This window comes from Capsicum annuum, chromosome 7 (assembly GCF_002878395.1).
Source record: "Capsicum annuum cultivar UCD-10X-F1 chromosome 7, UCD10Xv1.1, whole genome shotgun sequence".
Lineage (NCBI taxonomy): Eukaryota > Viridiplantae > Streptophyta > Magnoliopsida > Solanales > Solanaceae > Capsicum > Capsicum annuum.
In genome coordinates, this window is record NC_061117.1 from 1,198,828 (window position 1) to 1,225,774 (window position 26,947).

Genomic DNA, 26,947 nt, shown 5'->3' on the forward strand with positions numbered 1-26,947 from the left:
CCTCTCCCCAATATTTCTTCGATCTATTTCTACTTCTCGCGAATCCATCCATAGTCGATTTCTCGCACCTCTGCACTAAAGCATCCGTGCATCTTCTCATCACACGTTTGAAACATCTCAACCTTATTTTTCGCATCTTAGTTACGAACTTTATCGCTAATTAATTGTAAGAAATATTTAATTGTCTAGCTAAAATTTATGTTTTTTATCGATGGAATGTAAATTAAATAGTTTTTATTCAAATCTTATATATGTATAACACAAAATATGCACAAATATTTTATCGTAAACTCATTTATTATTATATATTACTTTAGATGATTGTGAGATTTGATAACTAATACAGTAGAATAGAAAAACAAAAAGTTCTAATAATTAACCACCTAATGAAGCAACTAGTTAATTAACTATCTTAAGTTACTACTAATAAAATAATAAAGATTCATCAACTTTATAGAGATCTTACTTTAATCAATGAAATAAACTAAGATTAAATTTTGATTAAACAATAATAAAATGGAATGTTAACAGCTTTATGTGAGTGCCTATTAAAACAAGTGAAGGACAAATCAGAATATGCCTTTTTTTTAATTTTAAAAAAATTATTATTATTAATTATTATTATTTTGCTAATCTTTTTGTAGATATGCAGGCCTTTTTAGCACCATGCTTACCTGTTCCCTCTAACCAAAACTCCAAAAAAATAATTTTATTTATTTCATATCACCTTTTTTCTCTCACTTATTTTTGTCAAAATATATTATTAGCAATTTGTGCTCCACCCTCCAATCTTGATTGGGGATATTCTTGTAATTTTATCTCACACAATTTTTTATTTTTTTTTGGAAATCTCCTGAGAAATTTACAACCTCTGTAGCTTCTGCTCTTCGGCTGAACACTTGCGGTAATCTGTTCACTGTGCAATAGCCACCTTTTATGTAGATTTTACGTAGGTCGATCAATTTCGAGCTAAAAAGGACTTTAAAATACCTTAATGATTGTGCAAAATGAACTTAACGTAGTTTGATAATTCTCTAGTGTGATGTCGGATAATCAGTGAAAACACATCTCACAAATTCAAAAAATTATATAAATATATTGGAACATACAAGTTTTACTATTATAGAATATTTAGAATTATATATCATCAATAGAATTAGTCCAATACTATTATGCATATGGATGACTTATCAAAAATGAAAATAACTATTTCATTTTTTAAATCTTAATGGCATACCCTCCATAAATCATGTAAATATGATTATAAAAAAAAAAAAATACAAGAATCAATTTTGAAGCGAAATACAATAATTTAGTAAAGAGTTAGATTTGAGTTATATATATATATATATTTGATGAATAAATCTTAATGACATACCCTCCATAAATCAGGTAAATATTATTATAAAAAAATACAAGAATCAATTTTAAAGCGAAATACAATAATTTAGTAAAGAGTTAGATTGGAGTTTATATATATATATAATGAAAAGGTAAAGAGCCCATATGTTGGCTAAGGGTTTAAATAGAGGAGACATTAAAAGGGCAAGTAGAGGCTCAAATCCCAAGGAACACAAAAATAAAAACCTTTACTTTTCTTCTTTTATCCATGTTGTAGAATTGCTATGGTATTAATTAAAAGGATTTTTTCCAGAATCAGAGATCTCGAATTGAAGTTTTAAATATAAAAATTATTTAAAAAATTAATTCTTTTTAACTAGGTTCCATAGCACGTGAGTTCGAATAACTTGAAGTATAATATAGATATCGAATATTGATGAAAAATTTTAAAAATAGAAACTAAATATACAAATACTGAATACCGAGTGGAAAAAAAAAAAAAAGCAAACAAACAAGGATCTAAACATTAAAGTATAAAAGGATCAACCACAAATTTTAATATGTGGGGAGCCATAGAGGAGTTGGCTAAGGCATGGCTTAAAACTTGCCAACTTGTTCTTGTTTGTCCTTTGTATTGAAGGCAACTTGACACAAAACATTGCATTGACCACTTTTCTTTTACCTTTTTTCCATATTCGAAATTTACTGATACGACTAATTCAGATAATACCTAATAGGCTCATATAATAGTCGTATTAAGTTCAAATCATACCTGATAGACTCATATAATAGTCGTATTGTAGCCATATATAGTAAAGAATGATCAGTTGAGCAGTGAGCACTATCGAGAGCTAAACTATATATGTATATATCAACCCTAAAGACTAATTGCGCGAGCAAGGATTGAATTGAAGACGACATGATTAGATTCCTCTTTTTCTACTAAGTGTTCGAGGGTAGTGATCGGGTTATCAGCGAGTGTCGTGAGAGGGCGGGGCATATATGTATATAGAAAATTATACAGGGTAGAGATCGGGTTATCGGCAAGCATCGTGAGAAGGCGAGGCATTTATGTATATAGAAAATTATACAGGGTAGAGATCCGGTTATCGGCAAGCGATGCGAGAGGGCGAGGCACATATGTATATAGAAAATTATACAGGGTAGATATCGGGTTATCAGCAAGCGTCGTGAGAGAGCGAGGGATATATGTTTATAGAAAATTATACAGGGTAGAGATCGGGTTATCGACAAGCATCATGAGAAGGCGAGGCACGGGTTATCGACAAGAGTCGCGAGAAGGCGAGGCATTTATGTATATAGAAAATTATACAGGGTATAGATCGGGTTATCGGCAAGCGTGGGGAGAGGGTGAGTCATATATGTATATAGAAAATTATACAGGGTAGAGATCGAATTATCAGCAAGCGTCGCGTGAGGGCGAGACATATATGTATATAGAAAACTATACATGGTAGAGATCGGGTTATCGGCAAGTATCGCGAGAGGGTGAGGCATATATGTCTATAGAAAACTATACAGGGTAGAGATCGGGTTAACAAACATTGCGAGAGGGCGAGGCATATATATATATATATATATATATATATATATATATATATATAGCGAGAGAGAGAGAGAGAGAGAGAGAGAGAAAATTATACTGCATACGTCTAGGTCAAACAATGAGAGAAAATTATACTGCATACGTCTAGGTCAAACAATACTTTTATACAACAACAACAATCAGTATAATCTTACAAAGTGAAATAAAGAGTACTCTTATACACCTATATTAAACCTCGAACATTCATAGACAAATCTCAGACATCGCTACCGACGTTGCGGAGGGTAAAACACTTTCTAATAAAAGATTTTTTCTATTTCAAAGCTCGAATTCAAGATTTCTCATTCAAATATAGATAGATCCCAACCATCACATTGTATTAATGATTGATGAAACATTGACTACTTCAAAGGAGTTGAAAGTATTTATTACAATGAACTAGAAATAGATACATGAAGTGACTTATTTTGGCCTACATTCACGTTGCTTGCTATTATTAGATTATGACCCTTTTGTATTTCTTCTATATTGAGCATGATATAATAATGTGGCCCAAATTTTGTACTTATCCAAGTCATTTATTTTATGACCTTATATTGAGGCAAAAAATAACGGTTCAATTTAATTTCTTTTTTAAATAATAATATCGATACTCGGCATGTCGAACAAAAAATGTTTCGCATAGTGTGTCATGTATCAACTTAAGCTATATACTTGAACCTAATCGAACGAATTTACTAAGTGAGATGAAACCGAGCGTACCGAGATTGATCGAGTTGATAAAATGAATAAGTTGTGAATCCGTCCAAATTTAAACGAGTCGAGACATATTGTGAATTTAAAAGGTCATTCTCCAAAATCATGAGGGTTGTTATCCACACGAATGACTCGAGATCGATCCCCGCTTCAATGCCTTCTAAGTCAAGCCTGTTGCACAGAGCTTGTACAAAAATAGGATGATATACCAAGGTTCATTTGCATGGGTCACCATGGCTCTAAATAAATTGGGCTTATATTGGGCTCCCATATACAAGGTTTCTATAGTCCAAGCCCATTTTTCTATGAACCATAGTCCAAGTCCAATATAATTCGGAAAAATAACATAAACATACGCCTTAGCTTATAATTCGTACAAGTCAAACATAAATAGACCGACGGTTGTACTTGAAGTCATGTCTCTCCCGAACATAACATAACACGTGGACGAGGCAAGTTTGTCAATCCGACATAACTTACGAACAATTTACAGTACCCGATATAGCAATAACATACCTAATATAGTCCCACAAGTGAGGTCGGGGGAATACTGTATCTAAATTGAGACAAAAACAACTAGTAGTAGTAACAGTAACTCTGCATCAAAATCTAACTTCCAAATCACTATATTCTTTTACAAGTTTATGCTACAGTTCCAACAAGTTTAGCGCGTAAAGTAAGTTAAACGCTAACCTTGTCATGGATGGAACATCTTGCGCGACTCAGCATCTGCTCATCGACATGTTTCAGTTGGATCTTCCATGCAAATAATGCAGGACAAAAGCGATTCCAGAGTTTAAATTCGACAGATTCAAAATTATGAAATATAAGGTTCAAAATTATGGTGAGTTTCCGCATAATTTATGCTTTCGCGAAAATGTTAAAGAGTTAGTCGAACAAGTTGACTCTGTGCTCCATTCCGGCCACCAATGCAAGAGGGTTGCGAAGGTTTTTCTGGCTCTCAGTTCAAAATATATGACCTCCATTCAACAGATTTATGGCCTGGTTTACGTTGTTAGCCAATTCTGCGGCTGCTCCAACGTACGTATGAGGTGTTAAGTTCAAGAGAGATGTCTTAGCATCAACTGGAATGTCCAACTTCTGTATGAATTCTCTGATGCTTTCTTTGTTCACCGCTCTTCCTCGTGTTAACTCCTTCAGCTTTTCATATGGTTCTGGCACACCGTACCTTCGCATCACCTAAGTACCAATCAAAAATAGAAAAAAATGAACTTGGTAAGATTCGTCAAACTTATATGACGTCAGTCGTTTGTGAGAAAGGCTCAAGAAAAGTGTGTGTGTATGGGTTGGGGTTGGGGGTGCGGCAACGTACTAGTCCAGTTGGAAGGTAAATTTACATTATCATCTCATAGATAATACTAAGGAAGTTGTCTGAAAAGACGTAAATTCATGCAAATCTAGTCGTAAATGGAGTACAAGGGAAGAAAAAGCCTATATAGGTGATATCGATAAGTTGAAAATATGTGTAAAGTCGTGTTTAGTATGTTACGTTTTACTTTAGGTCCTGAATCTTCTACCTGTCAGAGATGTTTACGCAAGTAGAAAGTATAACGAACTCCTAGTACTTTTTATTCGTATTTATTTATTTATTTAGCGTAATATTAGTCTGAGATGAGTCAAAATGAACGACATTGTCAGTGTGATGATTCATATAGCCGGCCTTAGATCCCCAACTTACTTGGAATTAAAGCGTTGTTGTATATCAATAAATAGGTTTAAAGGATTATATTAGCAAACTATACGTGTACTTCTATACCCGCTTATCGAAAGACTAGTAGCTTAGGTGCTCGTTTCTCCGAAAGACAACCAGTTGAACAAATTCTAGCAAACACTACCCGCATTACAACTTATATATTTCATCGGTCATACAGGGAATCTCAAGCAAAAGCTGCATACCGTTTGTATTGGTTCAGCAAGAACTTCCCACGTTTTGTCTAAATCTTCTGTCAAAGCAGCTTCATTCACCTATATTCAAAACCGATAAGTCAGCAAGTCGGAACAATTTAATGAGTTCATAATTTAGCATGCGTATGCAAGCATGTGAAATACTGTATTTCATTACATTCTCAAACAAAACAAGTAGCGCCGAGTTATGTTGCTCGGACTCTTCAAAAATGTCATCGGGCGCGTGTCGGATCCTTCAAAAGTAGCCATTTTTGGAGGATCCAACACAGGTGCGGCAACATTTTCAGAGAGTCCGAGCAACTTAGGCGCAGAGCACAGCAGATTAATCTGAAGAATTTCAACGGGTAGTGCTTACCTGAAGCTTCTTAATTCCCTGTAACGCACTTCTGTAAGCAAGTAGAGAATGTCCTAGTCCTACGCCCATGTTTCTCAGTACAGTCGAATCTGTCAAATCTCGCTGCAAGTGACAATTCGGATCAAGAAAAATTTTACGAACAAGACGGACGAGCAACTGAAGGCATTGGATAAGGGAAACGGCCCACGATATGTCATTACATGTCTTATAGGACTTCAAACTTTTTAACATGTCATCACGAGTACAAAACTACTACAGTCGATCCTTCCTATAATTGTGTCGCTTGTTCCAATACTTTTTTGTTTGCTATAACAAAATGTTATTATAGAGAACATATAATATAACAAAACGTGAAAACTCAGCTCTGGGAAAATTTGGCCATTGTAGTGAAATGTTGTAACAGGATAAAGATAACATGACCGGATTTGACATACCTGCCAGCGTGAAATAGGTAGTTTAGTGCTCAAATGGGATAAATCTCCATTAGCTACTCCAAGATTGCCTTCGCTATTTTCAAAGTCAATTGGATTTACTTTGTGAGGCATCGTCGAGGACCCAATTTCACCAGCTTTAGTTGTCTACGTAACATAAAGAATTATGAGCTCTATTATCCGGCAAAAGAATATAAAGAAAGATATCCAAAAAATACAGGACAGTCACCTGCTTAAAGTAACCGAGGGAAATGTATCCCCAAACATCTCTATCAAAATCAACCAAAATGTTGTTAAACTGGACGATCGAGTGAAAAAGTTTGGCCATATAGTCATGAGTTTCGATCTGCATTGCAATGATATTGAGTCAGAAGTTGAAAAACAGTTGCTAATTTGGTAATAAATACTTCCTTCTTTCCATTGAATATCACACTTCTCTTTCTGGTCCGTTCCGAAAAGATCAACACGTCTAAATTTGGAAATTCTTCGGTTTTAACATTCAAATATCGCCTTGATGACATGATTTTACATGAATGACATGACATGTTGAAGACCACAAGATTCTAATGGTTAGTTTAGCGTGTTTTATATATTTGGCCTAAAAGAAAAAAGAGAAGGGAAGCCCGGTGCACTGAAGTTCCCGCTATGCACAAGGTCCGGGGAAGGGCCGGACCACAAGGGTTATCGCATGCAGCCTTACCCTGCATTTTTGCAAGAGGTTGCTTCCACGGCTTGAATCCATGACCTCCTGGTCACATGAAAGCAACTTTACCAATTACGCCAACAACAATAAACCTCCCGCTAACTAATGCATAAAGCTCAAGTACGAAATAAATTATCCCGCATCTAACACAAACATTTCGAAAAAAGAGAGGAAAGCAAACCTAACCTGCGGAACATATGGATTGAATTCTAATCCAAGTGACATCACAAACTCCTCGGCAATTTGTGGCCAGTTTATTTCGGGATATGCAGATAGATGTGCGTTGTAGTTCCCTACCGCACCAGCAAATTTCCCAAGCATCTCAATTTGAGAAATCTCCTTTCTTTCTCTACTCAATCGATACGCAAAAATTGCCATTTCCTTTCCAAGGGTTGTTGGCGAAGCTGGCTACAAGGTGCAAAAAGAACGAGAAAACCTTTTAAAAATTGTTGTCAACAATTAATCATAAGCAAACAATATTACGCATTATATTAGACCACCGTTTTCCACGGAGCTTGAGCTTCTTCTATCAAAACCTATTCAAAGCTATGTTGCTCGGTCTCGCTAAAAGTGACGCCACGCCCGTGTCGGATCCTTAAAACTGAGCTACTTTTGAAGGACCCGACACAAACCTGTCGACATTTTTAAAGAGTCCGAGCAACACAGATTCAAAGTACGCCTAACTAGAGGACTGCTGGATAAAAACGCATACCTGCCCATGGGTGCGAGAAAGCATAGGGACAGAAGAATGTGTTGTGGCCATCTCACATATTGCTTTAATCAATTCATCCATAACGGGCAAGATGACCGTGTTCAAAGCTCCTTTCAGCATCAATGCATGGGCAAGATTGTTGATGTCCTCAGATGTACAGGCAAAGTGAAAAAACTCGAGCACCTACCACAGAAAGAGGGACAACTATAGGAACATGCACATTCAAAATAAAGCTTTTTGGGGTTTCAATTTATTCATACCTTAGATATCTCTGGATGTGATTGACATCTTTGTTTCAAGAAGTATTCCACCGCTTTCACGTCATGGTTTGTGACTCTCTCAATCTTCTTAACCTCCAACGCATCGTCCATACTAAATCCATCAATCAATTCTTGCAAAAATGTCCGAGCTCCTTCGGAGAATCTCGGAACTTCAACTATTTGAGGTATCTGAGACATTTTTATCAACCATTTAACCTGACAAAAAAAGACATCACCGAAATTTCATTACTGCTTAATGCTATCTCCCTCGGGTAATCTAATTCCATTTGAAATTTTTTCCATGAAAATGATCCGAAGTTAGACTTTACTACTAGATAGTCAAGTAAGAAAAGTAACCACCTCAACCAAAATGCGGAAATGAATTAAGCCATACTCGCTCATAAACGGGGCCAATTCTTTGACTTTACCCCAGTAACGACCATCCAATGGGCATAGAGCTGTTAAACTTGAGAGTTCTAGATCTTGAGAATGATTAGAAGACATCCCTGTGACCTAAGAAGTTTAACAAGATACCATGTCAATAAATTATATAGCGATAATTCCTCCAACAAAGAAAAACAAGCGACCTCGCTCCACGAGACAATACTAATAAGATGAGCGGAGTACCAATGAACTCCGCACTAGATATGAAACTGTAAGAAAATTTCCATAGATTAGTCATGCATATTTATAGAGCAAGTTCAGGTAGCATAATGAGTCTTCTAATCTTTGATCTTACCCTAGCAAATGATACAACTCTTACATTATTAATTCCCGTAGAGCATATGCTGCAAGATGGTGACTCAAATGTTGTCCATAAAAGCATCCGCAACTATGCAATTCCTTCCTAGTCAACTTACGAATACAAAACAACGAACTAAGATCTCTTTCTGCCTTTATTGTGACGGTTAACAAGAATAAACTCTATATTAGATTTTCCATTCAATAAATTGCAGAGATTCTGAGAGGCCTAGGTTCAGATAGAAGCAGATATAGATATATACGACAAATATCCAAACCATGGAATTGTAACATCCAGCAACAGCAACATTAACAACATCAAAGAAGGGAAATCTACATCTATAACTAATCAGGAAAATTATATTTAGCATTGAAATAATAAAACAGAGATAATCATCCAATTAACGAATCATTGAATTCTACTGAATAATTTTATCTCATCCCAACATGGCGTCACGAATCGCGCTGGCAGTGGCAAAGGAGAATAGAGAGGTAGTGACACCCTCACTCCCACTCCCATTCCAACGCTAGATAAATAAAATACATAACCAAGAAAATTCAGCTGAAATAAGAACTCCAAACCGATATTTTAAAAATTCCTAATCATAATAGTTTCTTGTTATCCTAAAAGAGGGGCAATGAAAACCCAAGTCGTCGTCATGGTCATCATCAAGATTGCACCTTTACTGTAATAACATATACCATGTAGCAAATTGACCACCTCTAAAGTTCTGTTCCAAGGAAAACCTTATTTTGACATAACAGTCCAACACAGGAAGGTCTATCGGAAACAGGTAAGTTTTGCGTACATCCTGCTGTCCCCAGATCCCACTAGTGGATTTACACCGGACATGTCGTTGTTGTAACATTCTAACAAGGACTATACATTGGATCACATGATTAACAACAACAACAACATACCCAATGTATTCCCACATAGCGGTGTCTGGGGAGGGTAATGTGTACGCAGACCATACCACTACCTCAGATGAAGTAGAGAGGTTGTTTCCGATAGAACCCTCCGGCTCAGGACAGATAACAGTATAACAAACATAAAATACAAAAGCACACAACAAAATGAGATAACACATTGCTAGCTAATACAGGAAACAAGACAACCACAAGATAATACGATAATCTATCTATTCAAAATCCTAGACATCACCAAAACACCACGAAACTATCTATTAGCACACATGATTAAATTCATCAAAATTGTCAAAACTGATTCCCAAAGACTTATCCTCAACACAAACCATTAAAAAAAATCTCCAGCATTTTTTTTTTTAAAAAAGAACAGCCCAGTATACTAAAGGGAAAGGCCGGACCACAAGGGTTTATTGTAAGTTGTTTCCATTGCTTAGAAACACATCAACTTTACCGATTACTCCAAAAACACACTTGAAGCATTGAAACATGTTCGAAGTTCCATCATTTTTTGGTTAAACACTAAAGTTACCTGATTTCTTCCTATCTATTCTAGCCTTAGTAGACACAGTTAACTGATATATTTTATTACTCATGGGGTGGGAGATATTCCCTGGATTTAGTCGAAGTGCATGTAAACTGACCCGGACACCACAGTTATAAAAGGAAAACTTACATATAACAAAAATAAAAAAATCATACAAATTTTATATTTTAGCTAGCTCGGACACCACGATTATCCAAAAACACTAGGTGAGCTGGGAGATATTGTGTGGATTTAGTCGAGGTACGTGTAAACTGACCCAATCAGCACACTTATAAAAACAAAAAGTTACATATAATAAAAAAAAGGAAATCATACAAATTGTAGATTTTAGAGGTTCATACTCGGGATGCGTGAAAGCTGACCCGGACATCAAAGATTATAAAAAGGAAAAAAGTTCCATATAATAAAAAAAAGTTAATACAAATTGTATATTTTAGCTAACTCAGACACCACGATTATCCAAAAACACTAGGCGATTTCTTCCTATATATTCTACCCTTAGTAGGCAAAGTTACTGGTGAGCTGGGAGATATTGTGTAGATATAGTCGAGATGCGTGTAAGCTGACCGAGACAACACAGTTATAAAAACAAATGTTACATATAAGAAAAGGGAAATCATATAAATAGTAGATTTTAGGGGTTCATACTCGGGGTGCACGAAAGCTGACCCGGACATCAACAACAACAACATACCCAGTGTATTCCCACCAAGTGGGGTCTGGGGAGGGTAGAGTGTACGCAGTCCATACCACTACCTCAAGCGAAGTAGAGAGGCTGTTTCCGATAGAGCCCGACCAATAACAATATAACAAACACAAAACATAAACGTATATAAACTAACAACGCTAGCCACAAGATAATACTAGAGCCACAGGATACTACTACTAATACTAGACCCGGACATCAAGATTATAAAAAGAAAAAAAGTTCCATATAATAAAAAAAAAGGAAATCATACAAATTGTATATGTTAGCTAGCACAGACACGATTATCAAAAAAAAAACTTCATATCATATCAAAAATAAGAAAAATCAAACCTTTTCTTGAATTTTCAAGGAGCTGATGGTGGACCCTTTAGCAATTGCTCTACAAGAACAATTTTTGAACCAAGAACATGGCAGAAAATTGGATTTTTGGATAATTGGAGCAGAAAAAAACAATTTTTTATTGACATTAGAGCCATTGAAACAAGTACCAAGTTCCATTGTTAAAGCTTTGACCAAAAAAAAAAAGTATAGCAAAAATAGAAGAGTGATAGTAGTAGGGTTTTAGCCTTCTTAAACCACCCAAAATAGAAAAAAAAAATTAAAATTTGAAATTAATTTTTTCTTTTGTATTTAGTTTTAGTTAATTGCTAAGTTCAAAAATTATTTTATATAAAAATAACATAAACACACACATTAACTTATCATATTTACACAAATTCTCACAATTATAAAATAATTTTTAAAAATTTAATTAATTATGTGTCTTTGTTGAATACATCGAGTTAATTGCTAAGTTCAAAAATTATTTTATGTAAAAATAACACAAACACACACTTATCATATTTACACAAATTCTCACAATTATAAAATAATTTTAAAAAATTTAATTAATTATGTGTCTTTGTTGGATATATCGAGAGCTAATTATGTATCTCGATAGACCCAAAATCAAAATAATATAGTTGGAGCTAATTATATATCTTTATAAGAAAAAAATGTATCTTCGTTAGCGGTATGATATATCTCGATAGATCCAAAATCAAAAAAAAATTATCAGAAACTAATTATGTATTTAACAAAGGAAAAAAAGCGTATGGATTGTATCAAAAGCTAATTATGTATTTCGACTGACCAAAAACTGAAACTTTTAATAATTATATAATATGTCAAAATTTCTTGTAATTAAACTCCAAACTGTTTATGTATAAAAATATATCTTTGTTGAGTGTATGATGTATATCGACAGAATCAAAATCAGAAAAAAAAATATATCAAAAACTAAGTATGTATTTTTACAATGAAAAAAAGTTCAGCTTCGTTGGATGTATCGGAAACTAATTATGTATCTCGACAGATTCAAAATCAGAAAAAATATATCGAAAACTAATTATGTATTTTTACAGTGAAAAAAAGTGCATCTTCGTTGGATGTATCAAAAACTAATTATATATTTCGACAGACTCAAAATCAGAAAAAAAAAAAAATATCAAAAACTAAGTATGTATTTTTACAGTGAAAAAAAGTGCATCTTCGTTGGATGTATCAAAAACTAATTATGTATCTCGACAGACTCAAAATCAGAAAAAAAACATATCAAAAACTAAGTATGTATTTTTACAGTGAAAAAAAGTGCATCTTCGTTGGATGCATCAAAAACTAATTATGTATCTCGACAGACTCAAAATAAAAAAAAAATATATCGAAAACTAAGTATGTATTTTTATAATGAAAAAAAGTGCATCTTCGTTGGATGTATCGGAAACTAATTATGTATCTTGACAGACTCAAAATCAGAAAAAAAATATCAAGAACTAAGTATGTATTTTTACAATGAAAAAAAGTGCATCTTCGTTGGATATATCGGAAACTAATTATGTATCTCAGCAGACCCAAAATCAAGAATTTTAGTAACTATACAAAATATCAAAATTTTCTTTAATTAAACTCCAAACTGTCGGAGCTTATGCTGTTTGCCCAAAAAATTTTCCTCAAACTAAGATAGCCCAAAAACCAATATTTCAAAACTATAAGGACCCAAGTGATAATAAACAAACTTATTTTTCTCCTTACAAAGAACTAAAGTACATTTTTCTACTTCAACTGACAAAATCATATCTAGTTCAACAATAATAATCCTAATATCCATAAAACAAAAAATTCCAAAGATAATGTTGATAACAGTTAGAGAAATTTCTTCTTCTTCTTTGTACTTCAACTCACTTATTTCTACCAATAATAATAATAATAATTACAAGCAGGATAGGGTAATACCTATTTGTAAAGCTAGTAACAGTCTCAGTTTCAGTAAAAAATCCATTGCTAATATTGCACCATCATGGAATCTTGGTCTTTTTCAGTCTACAAATAGGTAATTTATTGGAAATAAAATGTATATTTTTGGTGTTTTTGTTTAGTTTTTGTTCAATTTGATAATGGGAATATGAAGAATTGAACTTGATTTCTTATGTTATATTTGTTGTAATAGTTTTTGTTTAATACTTTCTTGAAAATAAAAATGAACCCTTTTAGTGTTTTTGTTTAGTTTTTGTTCAATTTGATAAAAGTTATGTGCTGGGAATAGAGAAAATGCACCTATTCCACCCTAAATTATACACGAAATTGCTGAGCACCCGAACTTTAGGAGAGTCCTATTACCCTCGGACTAATTAAATCTGTATTTTTGACAAACTTAGTGCTTACGTGGCACATACGTGTGCCTAGTGAACCTCGGTGTGTTGATTCACGTATGTGTCACGTAGGCACCAAGGTTGACAAAAATATATTTTTAATTATAGTCTCAACAATTTTGTGTATAGTTCAGGTGTAAACAGAGCAATTTTCTCTGGGAATATAAAGAATTGAACTTGATTTCTTATATTATATTTGTTGTAATAGTTTTTGTTTAATACTTTCTTGAAAATAGAAATGTACCTTTTTAGTGTTTTTGTTCAATTTGATAGAAGTTATGCGCTAGGAATATAAAGAATTGAACTTGATTTCTTATATAATATTTGTTGTAATGATTTTTGTTTAACACTTTCTTGAAAATAAAAGAGATAAGCGTACAATACCCCCTCGAACTATGGTCAAAGTTGCTACAACACACTCCAGCTTCACATGATTCCTATTATATCCCTGAACTCAATTTTAGCATATTTTTGACACCCTTTTGTGCTAACATGGCAACATTATTACGTAAAAATGAAATTCACGTCAAAGGTGCCACACCAGCTAAAAAGGATGACAAAAATACATTAAAATTGTGTTCAAGGGTTATAGGATCCTTGTGAAGTTGGAGTGTGTCGTAGCAAATTTGGTTATAGTTCAAGGGGTACTAGATGCTTTACTCAAAATAAAATGTACCCTTTTGGTCTCTTTGTTTAGTTATTTGTTCCTATCTAGCGGTGTGATATCCCTTTTTGTTGGTTGGTTTTTTGTTTGTTATATTTGTTATCTGTCCTGAGCCGAGGCTCTATCGGAAACAACCTCGCTACTTCCTCTGTGGCAGTGGTATGGACTGCATACACTTTATCCTCTCTAGACCCCACTTTATGGGAATACACTCGATATGTTGTTGTTGATAAAAATATGTGAATATAAAGACTTGAACTTTGTGGGTAATCTTAGTAGTTCAGTTGGTTGGCTGGCGATTTGAACTTCCACCTTGTTGGTGAGAGTTCGATTTCCCACATTGTACTCCCCTCTCCGTTTGCCCTTTCCCTATTCCCATTTTTTTAAAAAAGGGCAAACAACACCGACAGTTTGGAGCTTAACTATAGAAATTCTAATATTTTGTATAATTACTGAAAATCTTGATTTTTCTCACATCTGAGGCAGTGATATGGACTGCGTACACTTACCCTTCCTAGACCCCTTTTGGTGGAAATATACTGGGTATGTTGTTGTTGTTGTTATTTGTACTGAAAATCCCGATTTTGTGCCCATTGAGATACATTATTAGCTCCCGACACATCCAATGAAGATACATTTTTTTCTTTGTAAAGATACATAATTAGCTTCCGATACACTTTTTTCAATTTTGATTCTGTTGAGATACATAATTAGTTGGGCTTTTTGTAGTTACTCTGTAAGGGTGAGAATTTGTGTGAATATGATAAGATAAGGTGTATGTTTATGGGATTTTTTCTAAAAAAAAAAAAAAGACTTGAACTTTCTTATTCTGTTGTAATGGTTTTTGTTCAGTCCTGGTCTAGGTACTTGAAAATAAAATGATACTTTTTTAGTCTCTTTGCTCTTACTTTCCTTGGATATAAAGATTTGAACTTTCTTAATCTGTTTGTTGTAATGGTTTTTTGTTCGTTTTAAAACGGGAGTCTTGGAGTAACTGGTAAAATTGCTGTCATGTGACCAAGACGTCACAAATTCAAGTTGTGGAAACAGCCTCCGACAGAAATGCAGGGTAAGGCTGCATATAATAGACCTTTATGGTTCGGCCCTTCCCGAACCCCACACATAGCGAGAGCTTTAGTGCATCGGGCCGCCCCCTCCTAAATATGTAACCTTTTGGTCTCTTTGTTCAGTTTTCTACTCAATTTGATAAAAATATGCTGTGAATATGAAAACTTGAGCTTTCTTAATCTGTTTGTTGTGATGGTTTTTGTTTAGTCCTGGTCTTCTTTACTCCAAAGATCGGTACTTAAATGAAAATAAAAAGTAAAGCATCTAGTACCCCTGAACTATGACCATATTTGTTATGACACACTCCAACTTCACGGTGGTCTAGTTACCCCCTAACTAAATTGCAGCGTATTTTTGTCATCCTTTTTAGCTGGCGTGACACCTTTTGTCAACCTTTTTAGCTGACGTAGCACCTTTGACGCGGGGCCCATTTTATGTAATAAAGGTGTCATGTCAGTACAAAAGGGTGACAAAAATATACTAAAATTGAGTTCTGGGAGTTAATAGGACCCCTCTGAAGTTGGAGTGTGTCCTAGTGACTTTGGCCATAGTTCGGGGTATTGGGTGCTTATCTCAAAAATAAATGTACTCTTTTGGTCTCTAAGCTCTTACTTGACTTGGGTTTTGCTCAATTTGATAAAAATGCATGCTGTGAATTTAAAGACTTGGAACTTTCTTATTCTATTTGTTGTAGCGGGTCTTGTTTACAACAAAAAACATAGCCAATGTAGTCTCACAAAGTGTAGGTCTGGGGAAGGTAGAGTATTCGCAGACCTTACCCTCTGTGGCTGTTTCCGACAGACCCCCAGCTCAAGAATAACGGATCTTGTTTAAAACTTGTAATTTTGATTCATATATTCCGGAACAAGTAACCGGTAATGTTGCTGCCATGTGACCGAGTGGTCATGGATTCAAGCCTTGGAAACAGCCTGAAATGCAAGGTAAGGCTGCGTACAATACACCCTTGTGGTGGGGCCCTTCCCCGGACCCTGTGCATAGCGGGAGCTTTAGAGCACTGATCTGCCCTTTTTGTATTCTGGAACAAGTCTTGAATGTTCATATTGGTCTTTTTAATTCCAGAAACAGGCACTTTGTTGAATACGGAATATATCCTATTGGTCTCGTTGCTCTTAGGTGCCTTGGTTTTTGCTCAATTTGATATAAAGTATGTTGTGAAGATAAAGACTTGAACTTTCTCACTGTTTGTTGTAATGGGTCGTGTTTAAAACATCTTAACTTTAATTCATTGATTTCTCAAACAAGTCTTGAATTTTAATGTTGTTTATTATGATGATTCTTGCGTAGAGCTTCTAATTTCATGAGGTTCAAGACTTTTGTGTTGTCTTTTGTTTTCTAGGATTGTATCATTTACTTTCATGTCGAGTGTTTTCCCCGAAGCATAAGGCTTTTTTCCTGTTAAAAAGAGTCGAGACAAATAGCCTTTTTTTCCTCCAGCGGAGGAAGTATAATAAATTTATGACTTACTGAGTATATTACAGTCGTTTATTTTAGAACAATAGAGGAAATGTAAGAGTAGTTAACATGATAGTTGGTCCAAAAGACCCTTACTGTATTTTACAGTTGAGGTACGTGCAAGCTGGCCTGGGCACCACCAATATTAAAAATAAAGGTTGTAATGGTTGAATATCAATTTTTATTTCTATGTTTTTGTGTGTTGATCACATGCATGAAAAATAATAAACTGTTATGTGCTGTTTCACATACACTTTCTCCTTCTCGATCTTTTTGCAGTACTATGTGTCGTCGATCCATTTCATCCGTTTAATAATTTCTGCACCATTTACTAAATCTTTAGTCCTATCGTCTTTCTGACTTTAACCCTCTTTCTCCAGCTGCAATAGTACAGCATTTGATCCATTGGGTATCAATTCAGGTAAATCATCATGGGATAATTTGGTTAGCTTGCTCTCTCAGACATTTGAAAACTCGTCAAATACGAGAAAAGAGAAAAATTCATCAGCTAGAGGATTGGCAGGTAGTTTAACTATCCACGATACCGTGCTTTTATGTTATCGGTTACGCCCCCACATATCTTAACCTTTGATTAGGATTTTTTGTCGCTGTCAGCTGCAATTGAAGATACTAGCATTGATTTCGGAGACTTTTTCAAAGGCCCGTTACCAGGAAAGTTTCTAAAGCTGTTAGGCTTTTTGGCTTTGTCACGACTCGGGATCTACATACCGCTCGGTGGAGTAAATCGGGAGGCCTTCGTTGGGAATTTAGATGAGAATAGTATTTTAAGTACTTTGGATTCGTTCTCCGGTGGTGGCATAGGTCGACTTGGAATATGTTCCCTAGGTATTGTTCCTTTCATCAACGCACAAATCGTGTTTCAACTTCTTGCTCAAATATACCCCAAGCTACAAGAACTTCAGAAAAGAGAAGGCGAAGCTGGACGGAAGAAAGTTCTCCAGTATACTCGCTATGCTTCTGTTGGATTCGCCGTAGTACAGGTAATATTTTGAATAGGCATAATTGGCAAGTAATCGCTCTAACTTCGAGAGTGCACATCTAGATACCTCAACTTGGTCTTAACTGACAACCAAACACTCTAACTTGTCCCCATCATGTCACGTGGACAACCGATGCTGACGTGGCACATATAATTTGGAGGTGTCTGGATGATCATTTTGTAAGTTGGAGTGTTCAACTGACACGGTAGTGACGAGTTGAGGTGTCTAAATGTGCATACTCAAACCTGGAGTGCTTACTTGCCAGCTAAGACCAAGTTTGAGTGTCGGGTTATGTATTATGCCGTTTGAATTAGATAATACGTGAACAAAATTGTATTGGTAGTTTGTTTCTAATTTGATTCTCCGTTGTACGTTTTGGTCGCATGTTTGCAGAATCAATTGGCAAATTACACTGATTTTTAACTTCTATGGCAGGCAATTGGCCAAGTATTGTTCCTTCGTCCTTATGTTAACGACTTCAGTACCCAATGGGCGATTTCTTCTGTTGTTCTCTTGACCCTCGGCTCAGTATTTACGACGTATATTGGGGAGCGGATCACTGATTTAAAGCTTGGAAATGGTACGTCGCTTTTGATCTTTACAAATATCATCTCCTACTTGCCAGCGTCCTTTGGTAGGACAGTCGCCCAAGCATATCAAGATGGTAATTACGTTGGGCTCGTTGGCATCCTAGTCTCATTCTTCCTGCTAGTCCTCAGCATTGTATATGTTCAGGTACGTTCTTATATCATATGTTGCTCGAACTTTTTAAAATTGATGCCGTACCCGTGTTGGATCCTCCAAAAACGCACTAGTTTTGGAGGATCCAACACGCATCCATTGATATTTTTGCAGATTCCGAGCGACATAGCTTATGTCTAGGTTACTTGGCATTTAACTTATTGTCATACCATTGAGGGAAGATCTCTAACAGTGTTCGCAACCAAGGTTTTCAGGAAGCGGAGAGGAAAATTCCGCTAAATTATGCATCGAGATATGCTGGCAGAACAGGAGGACTTGAAAAATCTGCGTACTTACCGTTTAAAGTTAGTATCCTTTTTTTTTTCCCTCGTGTTTCGTTTAGTTTATTTTGAAGGATCGGAATGCTAGACAAAAGTGAAGCTCTTTTGCAATTACAACTTACGGTTATAGTTACAACGAGCAGGTGAACAGTTCCGGAGTAATGCCGATTATTTTCTCTACATCATCACTAGCCCTTCCCGGCACTTTGGCACGATTCACCGGTGTAGGTTTCCTGAGGAAGGCTGCAGCAGGTTTAAACCCCGGAGGTAAGTCAAAAAAATAGTGTGGTTGCGTTACTTCATGTGGACTTTTCACTGAAAAGAGTTTGTGCCTTAAAACTCGATTCCGTATGAACTTGTGATGCGTATGCATTTCCATTCCTGATGTATAAAAGTTCCGAGACAAATTCCAACTATCCCGAAGTGAAATGGTGGAGCCGGGATTTTCACTAAGGGGTTCAAAATATGAAGAAGTAAACACATGAAGAAGTCAAAGGGGTTTAACATCTGCTATATTTAAATAAAAACAGTATAATTTTCTGGCGAAGGAAGGTTCGGATGAAACCCCTTGGCCCTACTTGGCTTTGCCCCGACCTAAGTGAAGAGGTTTAGTTTTGTAATACCTGTTGTGCAATACCTTTGAGTTAGTGGTACTACGTAAAAGATAGAGCAATTAGAGGCGGAAACCGAAAAGTGACTTGTCTAAGATGGAAGATATGATTTTACGTGGGGTTGTGATCTAATTCTTCTCTCCGAAGGGAGATTATCGGTGACCGTCATTTTGGAAATAAAGGAAAAAGATAAAAACCGGTTTTGTATTTTCAACAAAAGGAAATAAGCAAAACGATGAGAAATAGTTTGTTATTATTGATAGTGCATTTCTTTTGGTACATGCATGTTTCGACTTAATTTTTTCACTTTATAATATTTTGAGGTCCTCGGAGGTAGCGGTATGGACTGCGTACATTTTACCCTCCCCAGACCCCACTCTGTGGGAATACACTGGGTCTGTTGTTGTTGTTGTTGTTGTTGTCATAATATTTTGAGGGCTACACCTAACAAACGCTCGTTTGTAGGTTCTTTCTATCTCCCGACGAACATTTTGTTGATTGCCTTCTTCAATTACTATTATACATTCCTGCAATTGGACCCCGATGATGTCAGTGAACAATTGAAGCGACAAGGTGCCTCAATCCCACTTGTTCGACCGGGTAAAAGCACAGCGGCATTCATCAAAACGGTATTATTGCCTTCTTCGATTTCCTTGATAGTCGTAGGCTTTTTCTTCTTCATGCCAATCTTGATAATTTTGAATGATTGGAAAGTTCAGCGCTAAATATAATTGTGGTACTGCTGGCACACGAGTGTGGACGTGTGGTTACGTCGCCCAGCTCTTTCAAAATACAGTATGAACTCGATTAAAGTTTCAACACATCCGTATGGAAAAGATACCCATGCCTGTGACGGAGTTAATGCAACGCGAGAGACCCTATTTCCTCGAGCGTGATTATAACTTCTGCACTTGTTTGATCTGTAGCTGAGCGAACACAATCATTTTGGAATAATTGATCACTGATTACTTTAGTAAGATTTATCTGAAAATTTTATGGGCTCGGCGCTAACAAATTACAAATAGAGCAAATGAAGCTAGGAGTCCACCGATCGGTTTAAGCAAGGTGCATTTTGTCGAGATGATTTGGATTTCCGTTCTTTTTTCCCTTTCTTTTTTGGGTTTTAACAACTTGATGTTTGAAATTATTGGCCCGATTAATTTGAATTTGTGACGCATAAGGCGTATAAAAGGGGGAAAGCTCCCTACCAGGAGTTCCTCCATGCTCGAAGGCTTGAACTGATCTTGTTTAAGGGTCGGAGGATACCTAAGTTGCTCAGACTTGGGTACGGGTATCCGATACGGGTACGGATCTAGAGGTCGGATCCTTCACTGTCTCAATTTAAAGATTCGGGGATATGGATCTAGGGATGGATACGGGTGCGGGAATTCGGCGAAAAATAATTTAAATATCTAAAAATAGAGTTATAAAACATAAATTTTAAGATATTTTGTGGAAAACTTAAGGAGAAAATATTTTTCAAGAAGAAAATCCCGAAAGGAGATAAAAAGAAAAGTAATAACATAGAAATTTCTATATACAAGGTATTTCATTTCTTCAATTTCACCTTAGCTTTTATTTTGATTATAGAATTTCTTAAATTGTCTGGACTTTCCCAGTCGATTTTGGTCAAAGTACCCAAAATCGGTTGACCATTTCGGGTACGGATCCCACACCCACACCCATGTCTTGTCGACACGGGTGCGGCAAGAGTCCGAGTAACTTAGGAGGATAGTATCCATCCCACCGCAACCTTTCGTGGTGGGATTTCACTTCTCCGTTTCTTTTTAGTAAGGATGGTGTCCCTTTTCCTGTATACTTGAGTCTGTAGAATCGGTTATCGGTGTACTGCATATATATTTATGTACACACCATATGAATAGCTGCACGTTGTAATCTTATTAAGGTTCAAAGATGAAAGTGCTTCGTCTTGATTAATGCCTTAAATGGGTGATTTACAGGTACTTAGCCGGATATCAGTTCTTGGTTCTGTATTTTTGGCGGTTCTCGCTGCTGGTCCTGCTGTGATTGAACAAGCCACACACCTCACTGCTTTCCGGGGCTTTGCAGGCACGTCAGTGCTTATACTTGTCGGTTGTGCTACAGATACTGCAAGGAAAGTGCAAGCGGAGATCATATCCCAAAAGTACAAGAATATAGAGTTTTACGACATTGATAATAAATATTGAAACAAGACTTCTGGTTAAAGCTGAAGAAACGAGATTCTATTACATAATGAGATCTATGTAAAATGCTGGCAAACAATTGCCATCTATTTTGTGTTTGGTTTAGTTCCCTTTTTCAAATTCTTGGAGCATTTCAATGATCTGAATTCAAAGACAAGAGAAACAACATCTGTGGACTTTTTTTAAGTGGGAGGTTAAGGGGAAATTTGAAGCTTAGAGCGGGTAAGGGTGGCTCGACGGGGTCAGCGTGACCATTTGGGTGGTCAAACGGGCAAAACAGCGCGAACGGGTCGTTTTCGAGCCAATTTGGTGGGTGTTAGCCCACGGGTCTCAGGGTGGGTTCGGGCGCGGTTTGGGTTGAAAATCGACTGGCAACCCCCCGGTCGTGTGTGGAGCGGCTGAGGGTGGCCCAGCGAGGTCGGCAGGGCCATTTGGGTGGTCAAAAGGGGCGAAACGATGGGAACAGGCAATTTCAAGCCAAATCGGTGTGCTATAGTGCACGATTCTTGGGGTGTGTTCGGAGCCCGAACGTGTTTTGGACCAAAAATCGATCAGAGGCTCTCAGGCAGGCTAAGGAGCGGGGGAGTATGGGCCGGTGGGATCAACAGAGCCGTTTGGATAGTCAAATAGGCTAAACGATGTGAAAAGGCCATTTTTGTACCAAATCAGTGTGCTATAGCCCGCGGTTTCTGGGGTTAGCTCGAGTATCAGGCGTGTTTGGGATCGAAAATTGATCGAGCTGCCCTAGGCAGGCTGGGGAGCGGCCTAGTGTTGGCCTTTGGGGTCGTCGGGGCGGTTTGGGTGGTCAAATGGGAGAAACAGCGCAAACGGGTCATTTTTGAGCCAAATTGGTGTGCTATAGCCTACGATTTTCGAAGTCATGGGGCCCAGGCATGTTTTGTGCCGAAAATCGATCGGGTTGCCCCAGGCAGGCTGGAGAGCGGCCTAGTGTGGACCTTTGGGGTCGTCGGGGCGGTTTAGGTGGTCAAACGGGCTAAATGGCGCGAACGGGCAGTTTTCGGGCCAAATCATTGTGCTATAGTCCACGGTTTCAGGGTGGGTCCAGGGTTCGGGCATGTTTTTGGCAAAAAATTGACCAAGCTGCCCCAGGCAGGCCAAGGAGCGTCCTAGTCTGGCCTTTGGTGTCGTTTGGGCAGTTTGGGTCATCAAACAACATAAATGGGCTGTTTTCGAGCCAAATCGATGTGCTATAACCCATGGATTTGGAGTGGGCCCGGGCGTGTTTTGGACCAAAATTGACCAGGCCGCCCCATGCATGCTGAGGAGCGGCCTAGTATAGGCCTTTGGGGTCATCGAGGCGGTTTGGGTGGTCAAACAGATGAAATGGCTCAAACGGGCCATTTTCGAGCCAAATCGATGTCCTATAACCCATGATTTCTGGGTTGGGCCCCGCGCCTGAACGTGTTTAAAGCTAAAAATTAATCGGAATGTCCCAAGCAGGCTGGGGAGCGACCTAGTATTTTGGGTGAAAGTTTATATTATTTGACTCCTTGATTATATTAGTAATATTACACTATTGACATCTGGTTTTTGGCATGATTGATATTTTGGATAAGTTCTTTCTGCATTATTATGATTACTTATATGGTTCGGCTTCGTTTTAGAAGCCTTACCTTTGAATATTTCTATCTTTTCCTCCTTTTGTAGCAATTTGGGTGATAAGCTTACTTGTGAAAGTACGTCGCGACAAGTGTCATCATGACCCTCATTTTCGGATCGTGACATATATATTATAAACTTTTCAAATCTTGATATGACAAAAAATATATCCCAAAATGTTGGTCAAAGTTTATATTGTTTGACTTTAAAAAAGGGATTGGGAACAGTAATTTAGAACAGTGGGAATATTGAATTGACCACCAATTTGGAACTGTGGGATAGTTGGTCAAACTACTGACTGAAAGAAAATTAAATCTGAAAGAAAATTAAATATACATAATTCAAGTCCAATGTTTCTTTCTTATTTTGGCATAAAATTGAATATACATAACTCAAGAACTATGTTTCTTCTTATTTTTGCATAAAATTGAATAGGTCACTAAATAGGTAAACATATGAACTAGTATATATAGATGAGTGCAAATAGCAGTAGACATATCTCAAATCAAATCAAGCAATAATTTCTATCTAATATGGAGAAGTTCCTCCAAATTCACCTTTTGATTTCAATTATTTTCTCAATTTTTCTAGTAGTTTTTGGTGGTGAAAAATCTTTTTTATCCCTTAACTCCAGTTACATTATGGAAGCTAGAGAAAGATTTATGTCTATTGATCTAACTAAGCTTCCAGATCCTCCAAGGCCATCCTATACGTTCACCCTTTTCAGTCGCGATTTATTTGAAAAATCAAATTTCAAGGACTATGACTCGTTACTTGAAAATAAGTTATCCCGTACTCGAGCTAGAGTAAGTCATTTGGCATCAATACTTGACAATGGTAATTCGAGTAAAAGTGCTGATGTCAAGGCTCCGGCTCCGAGAAGAACAAGTACACATTACGTAGGTCCTGGTGACTACGTTGCATCTTTTACTATTGGCACTGAACAAACTAGAACTTACTTGATCATAGACACTGGCAGTGATGTCGTTTGGTGGCAATGCGGACCATGCGCGGAAGGAGGGTGTTACAGACAAAATGATCCTCTATATGTTTCAACTAGTTCGAGAACATATGAAACACTCGATTGCATTGCAAAAAGTGAAAGTTGTTTCCAATCCGATCGTATTATATGTTGGCAGAGTACTCGCGCGTGTCTCTATGATGTGATATACGCGGATGGATCAAGAACGCGAGGTTGGATTGCCGAGGATACAATTACTTTTGTTTTAGACCACAATCAGGAAAGAATTCTTTTTGGATGTGGAAAGGATCAAAGAGGTGAACCTGGCGGCCTGTCTTTTAGTCCTCGATATTCTGGAATTGCTGGCATCGGGCGTAGAGTGTTGAGTGGTGGATATTCTTTACCATCGCAATTTGAAGCAGACATAATGGCCATGTGTCTACCGGGAATTGACCCCCAAGGATCAATACTTAGCTTCCACACAACCCCATTTGAGAAAACAATATCAGCACAGCTATTACCAAATCCCACAAATCTGTATTACGTCAACCTTTTTAAAGTTTTTGTTAACGATAAGGAAATCACTCTGAACCCATCAATTGGGAATTCTAGAAATGCCATAGACCGTTGCTTGGTGGATACCGGAACAGCTGTTACCTATTTCCCTCGAGATTTTTATAATGTATTTCGCAACACATTCAGACAAGTAGTAAAAGACCATCCTTTGGTTACTGGTCCAAGACCTGCAGGTTTCGACACTTGCTACACGGGGGATGCGGTTGTTGTTCCAGATTTTCCCCAAGTGACGATGTACTTCGGCCGCCAAGACCCGGAAAATCTGTTGTCACTGACACACCAGCGAGTCATGGTGTACATTAGGGGGATGTACTGTCTGGCTTTTTTCGCATCGGACACTAACTTCGCAATTTTAGGAGGTACTCAACTACAAGGCATAGGATTAACTTTTGATACTGCAGAAAATACTTTGTCTTTCGACTTAGATCAATGTAATTGAGTATCTATATGTTGTAGTCTAATTGTGTCTTTTGATTTTTAATTATTTCTGTGCTTTCATAAATCATAAAATAAGGTTAAACTCTGTGTACATTACACAATTTTTCGAGTCGATCTAATGACCCGAGACAATCTTGAATCCGCTACTGAGGAAAGTAATTAATCCCTCGGTCCAGAACCTTTTTTTTTTTTTTCCTTTATTAAAAAAAGAAATCAACCCTCTAGTGAAAGTCCAGATTATTTAACTTTGATGAAAAAGAAAGTAAGTCGAAGAGAATTAAATATAACATAATCTAACTCCTATTCAAGGTTCCTGATCGTCTGATGCCAACTTTATACTTTTTCCATCTACAGTCGAGATTTATTTGAAAAGTCAAAATTTAAGGACTATGACTCGTTACTTGAAAGTAAGCTAGCTCGTTGTCAAGCTAGAGCAAATCATTTGGCATCGATTCTTGCAAATGGTAATGTGATTGGTGCGAACAGAAGCCTGACAAGCCAACACTGTATGCGTCAGAATATAAGGGCCCACGACGAGGTTCCGAAAAAAACAAGTACACTTCTCCTAAATGGTGATTGTGCAGGAGTTGCTGGTATCGGTCACCGGGAACTTACTTCAACAATTAGCTTCCACACAATGTCATTTAGAAGAAAACATCAGCAGAGCTATTACCAAATTCCGCATTCCCTAACTGTTATTTCATCAACCTTTTATCAATGATAAGGAAATCCCACTGAACCCATCAATTTGGAATTTGAGAAAGGACATATCCCGTGGTTGCATTGTGGATATAGGAACAATAATTACCTGTTTCCCTCGTGGTCAAACGAGCTAAACGGCGCGAACGGGTTATTTTCAGACTAAATCGGCATGCTATAGCCCTCGATTCCGTGGGTGGGCCTGAGGCCCTGGAGTGTTTTGGGCCGAAAATTGACTGAGGGCTCCCATGCAGGCTGAGGAGCGGGAAGTGTGGGACGGCGGGGTCAGCGAGGTCGTTTGTATGGTCAAACGGGCGAAACGACGCAAACGGAATGGTTTTTAGGTGATACGATGCAAATAGGCGGGGCCGCTCGGGTTAAGTTGGTGCTCAAATGACCAAAACGATGCGAATGGGCTGCTTTGGGCCCAAATTGGTTGGGGGTGTTAGCCCATGATTAGATGGGTGGTCCGACAGAGCCGTTAGGGTCATTTTAGTGGTTAAACGGGCGAAACGACGCGAACGGATAATTTTTTGCCCAAATCGATGGTTGTTAGCCCACGGTTCGATGGGTGGGCTTCGGGCCCAATGTCAGATCTTGGCAAATATTGATCAAAGGCCCCTCGACGTGCTGTACAGTGCATCTTGGTGGTCCAACGGGGCCGCTAGGGCTATTTTGGTTGTCAAACGGGCGAAACAACGCAAACAAACCATTTTTGGACCAAATCGGTGTGTGTTAGCCCACGGTTTGGTGGGTGTATGTAGTATCTGCGATCGAAGCACCCTTTCTTAAACCTTTCAAGGCACATAGTAAACGAAGGGCGTGATAATTCACACCCTTCGTCAATTATATGCCTTGTACGTCGTCCTGCAAGAGAACTACTTTTTCGCATTATTCCATACAATATTCAAAATCTACCGATCCGATTAATTTGAATTTACTCTGAGCGAGCCGCCTACTATAGAA

The 26,947-nt window shown here is 37.3% G+C and overlaps 2 protein-coding genes across 3 annotated transcripts; one reads left to right on the forward strand and one right to left on the reverse strand.

Annotated features, from left to right (window-relative positions):
• Positions 1–4,244: 4,244 nt before the first annotated feature.
• Positions 4,245–11,754, reverse strand: LOC107877526 (adenylosuccinate lyase). Of its 2 annotated transcripts, XM_047415072.1 has the most exons (11): positions 11,306–11,441; positions 8,815–8,906; positions 8,412–8,564; positions 8,052–8,267; positions 7,792–7,974; positions 7,266–7,487; positions 6,606–6,722; positions 6,380–6,523; positions 5,946–6,047; positions 5,582–5,650; positions 4,245–4,864 (listed from the first exon to the last, which is right to left on the reverse strand). In XM_047415072.1, exons 2-11 carry the CDS (start codon positions 8,875–8,877, stop codon positions 4,631–4,633), a joined length of 1,503 nt encoding a protein of 500 aa, XP_047271028.1. In that variant the 5' UTR covers positions 8,878–8,906; positions 11,306–11,441; the 3' UTR covers positions 4,245–4,630. The 2 variants fall into 2 exon arrangements, with proteins under 2 accessions (XP_047271028.1, XP_047271027.1); XM_047415071.1 differs by lacking the exon at positions 8,815–8,906 and having other exon boundaries at positions 11,306–11,754.
• Positions 11,755–13,072: 1,318 nt separating this feature from the next.
• On the forward strand, positions 13,073–21,807 carry LOC107877527 (preprotein translocase subunit SCY1, chloroplastic). The gene is made up of 8 exons (XM_016724191.2): positions 13,073–13,343; positions 17,248–17,390; positions 17,483–17,868; positions 18,304–18,603; positions 18,825–18,914; positions 19,034–19,157; positions 19,967–20,130; positions 21,463–21,807. Exons 1-8 carry the CDS (start codon positions 13,144–13,146, stop codon positions 21,688–21,690), a joined length of 1,635 nt encoding a protein of 544 aa, XP_016579677.1. The 5' UTR covers positions 13,073–13,143; the 3' UTR covers positions 21,691–21,807.
• The last annotated feature ends 5,140 nt before the right edge of the window (positions 21,808–26,947 follow it).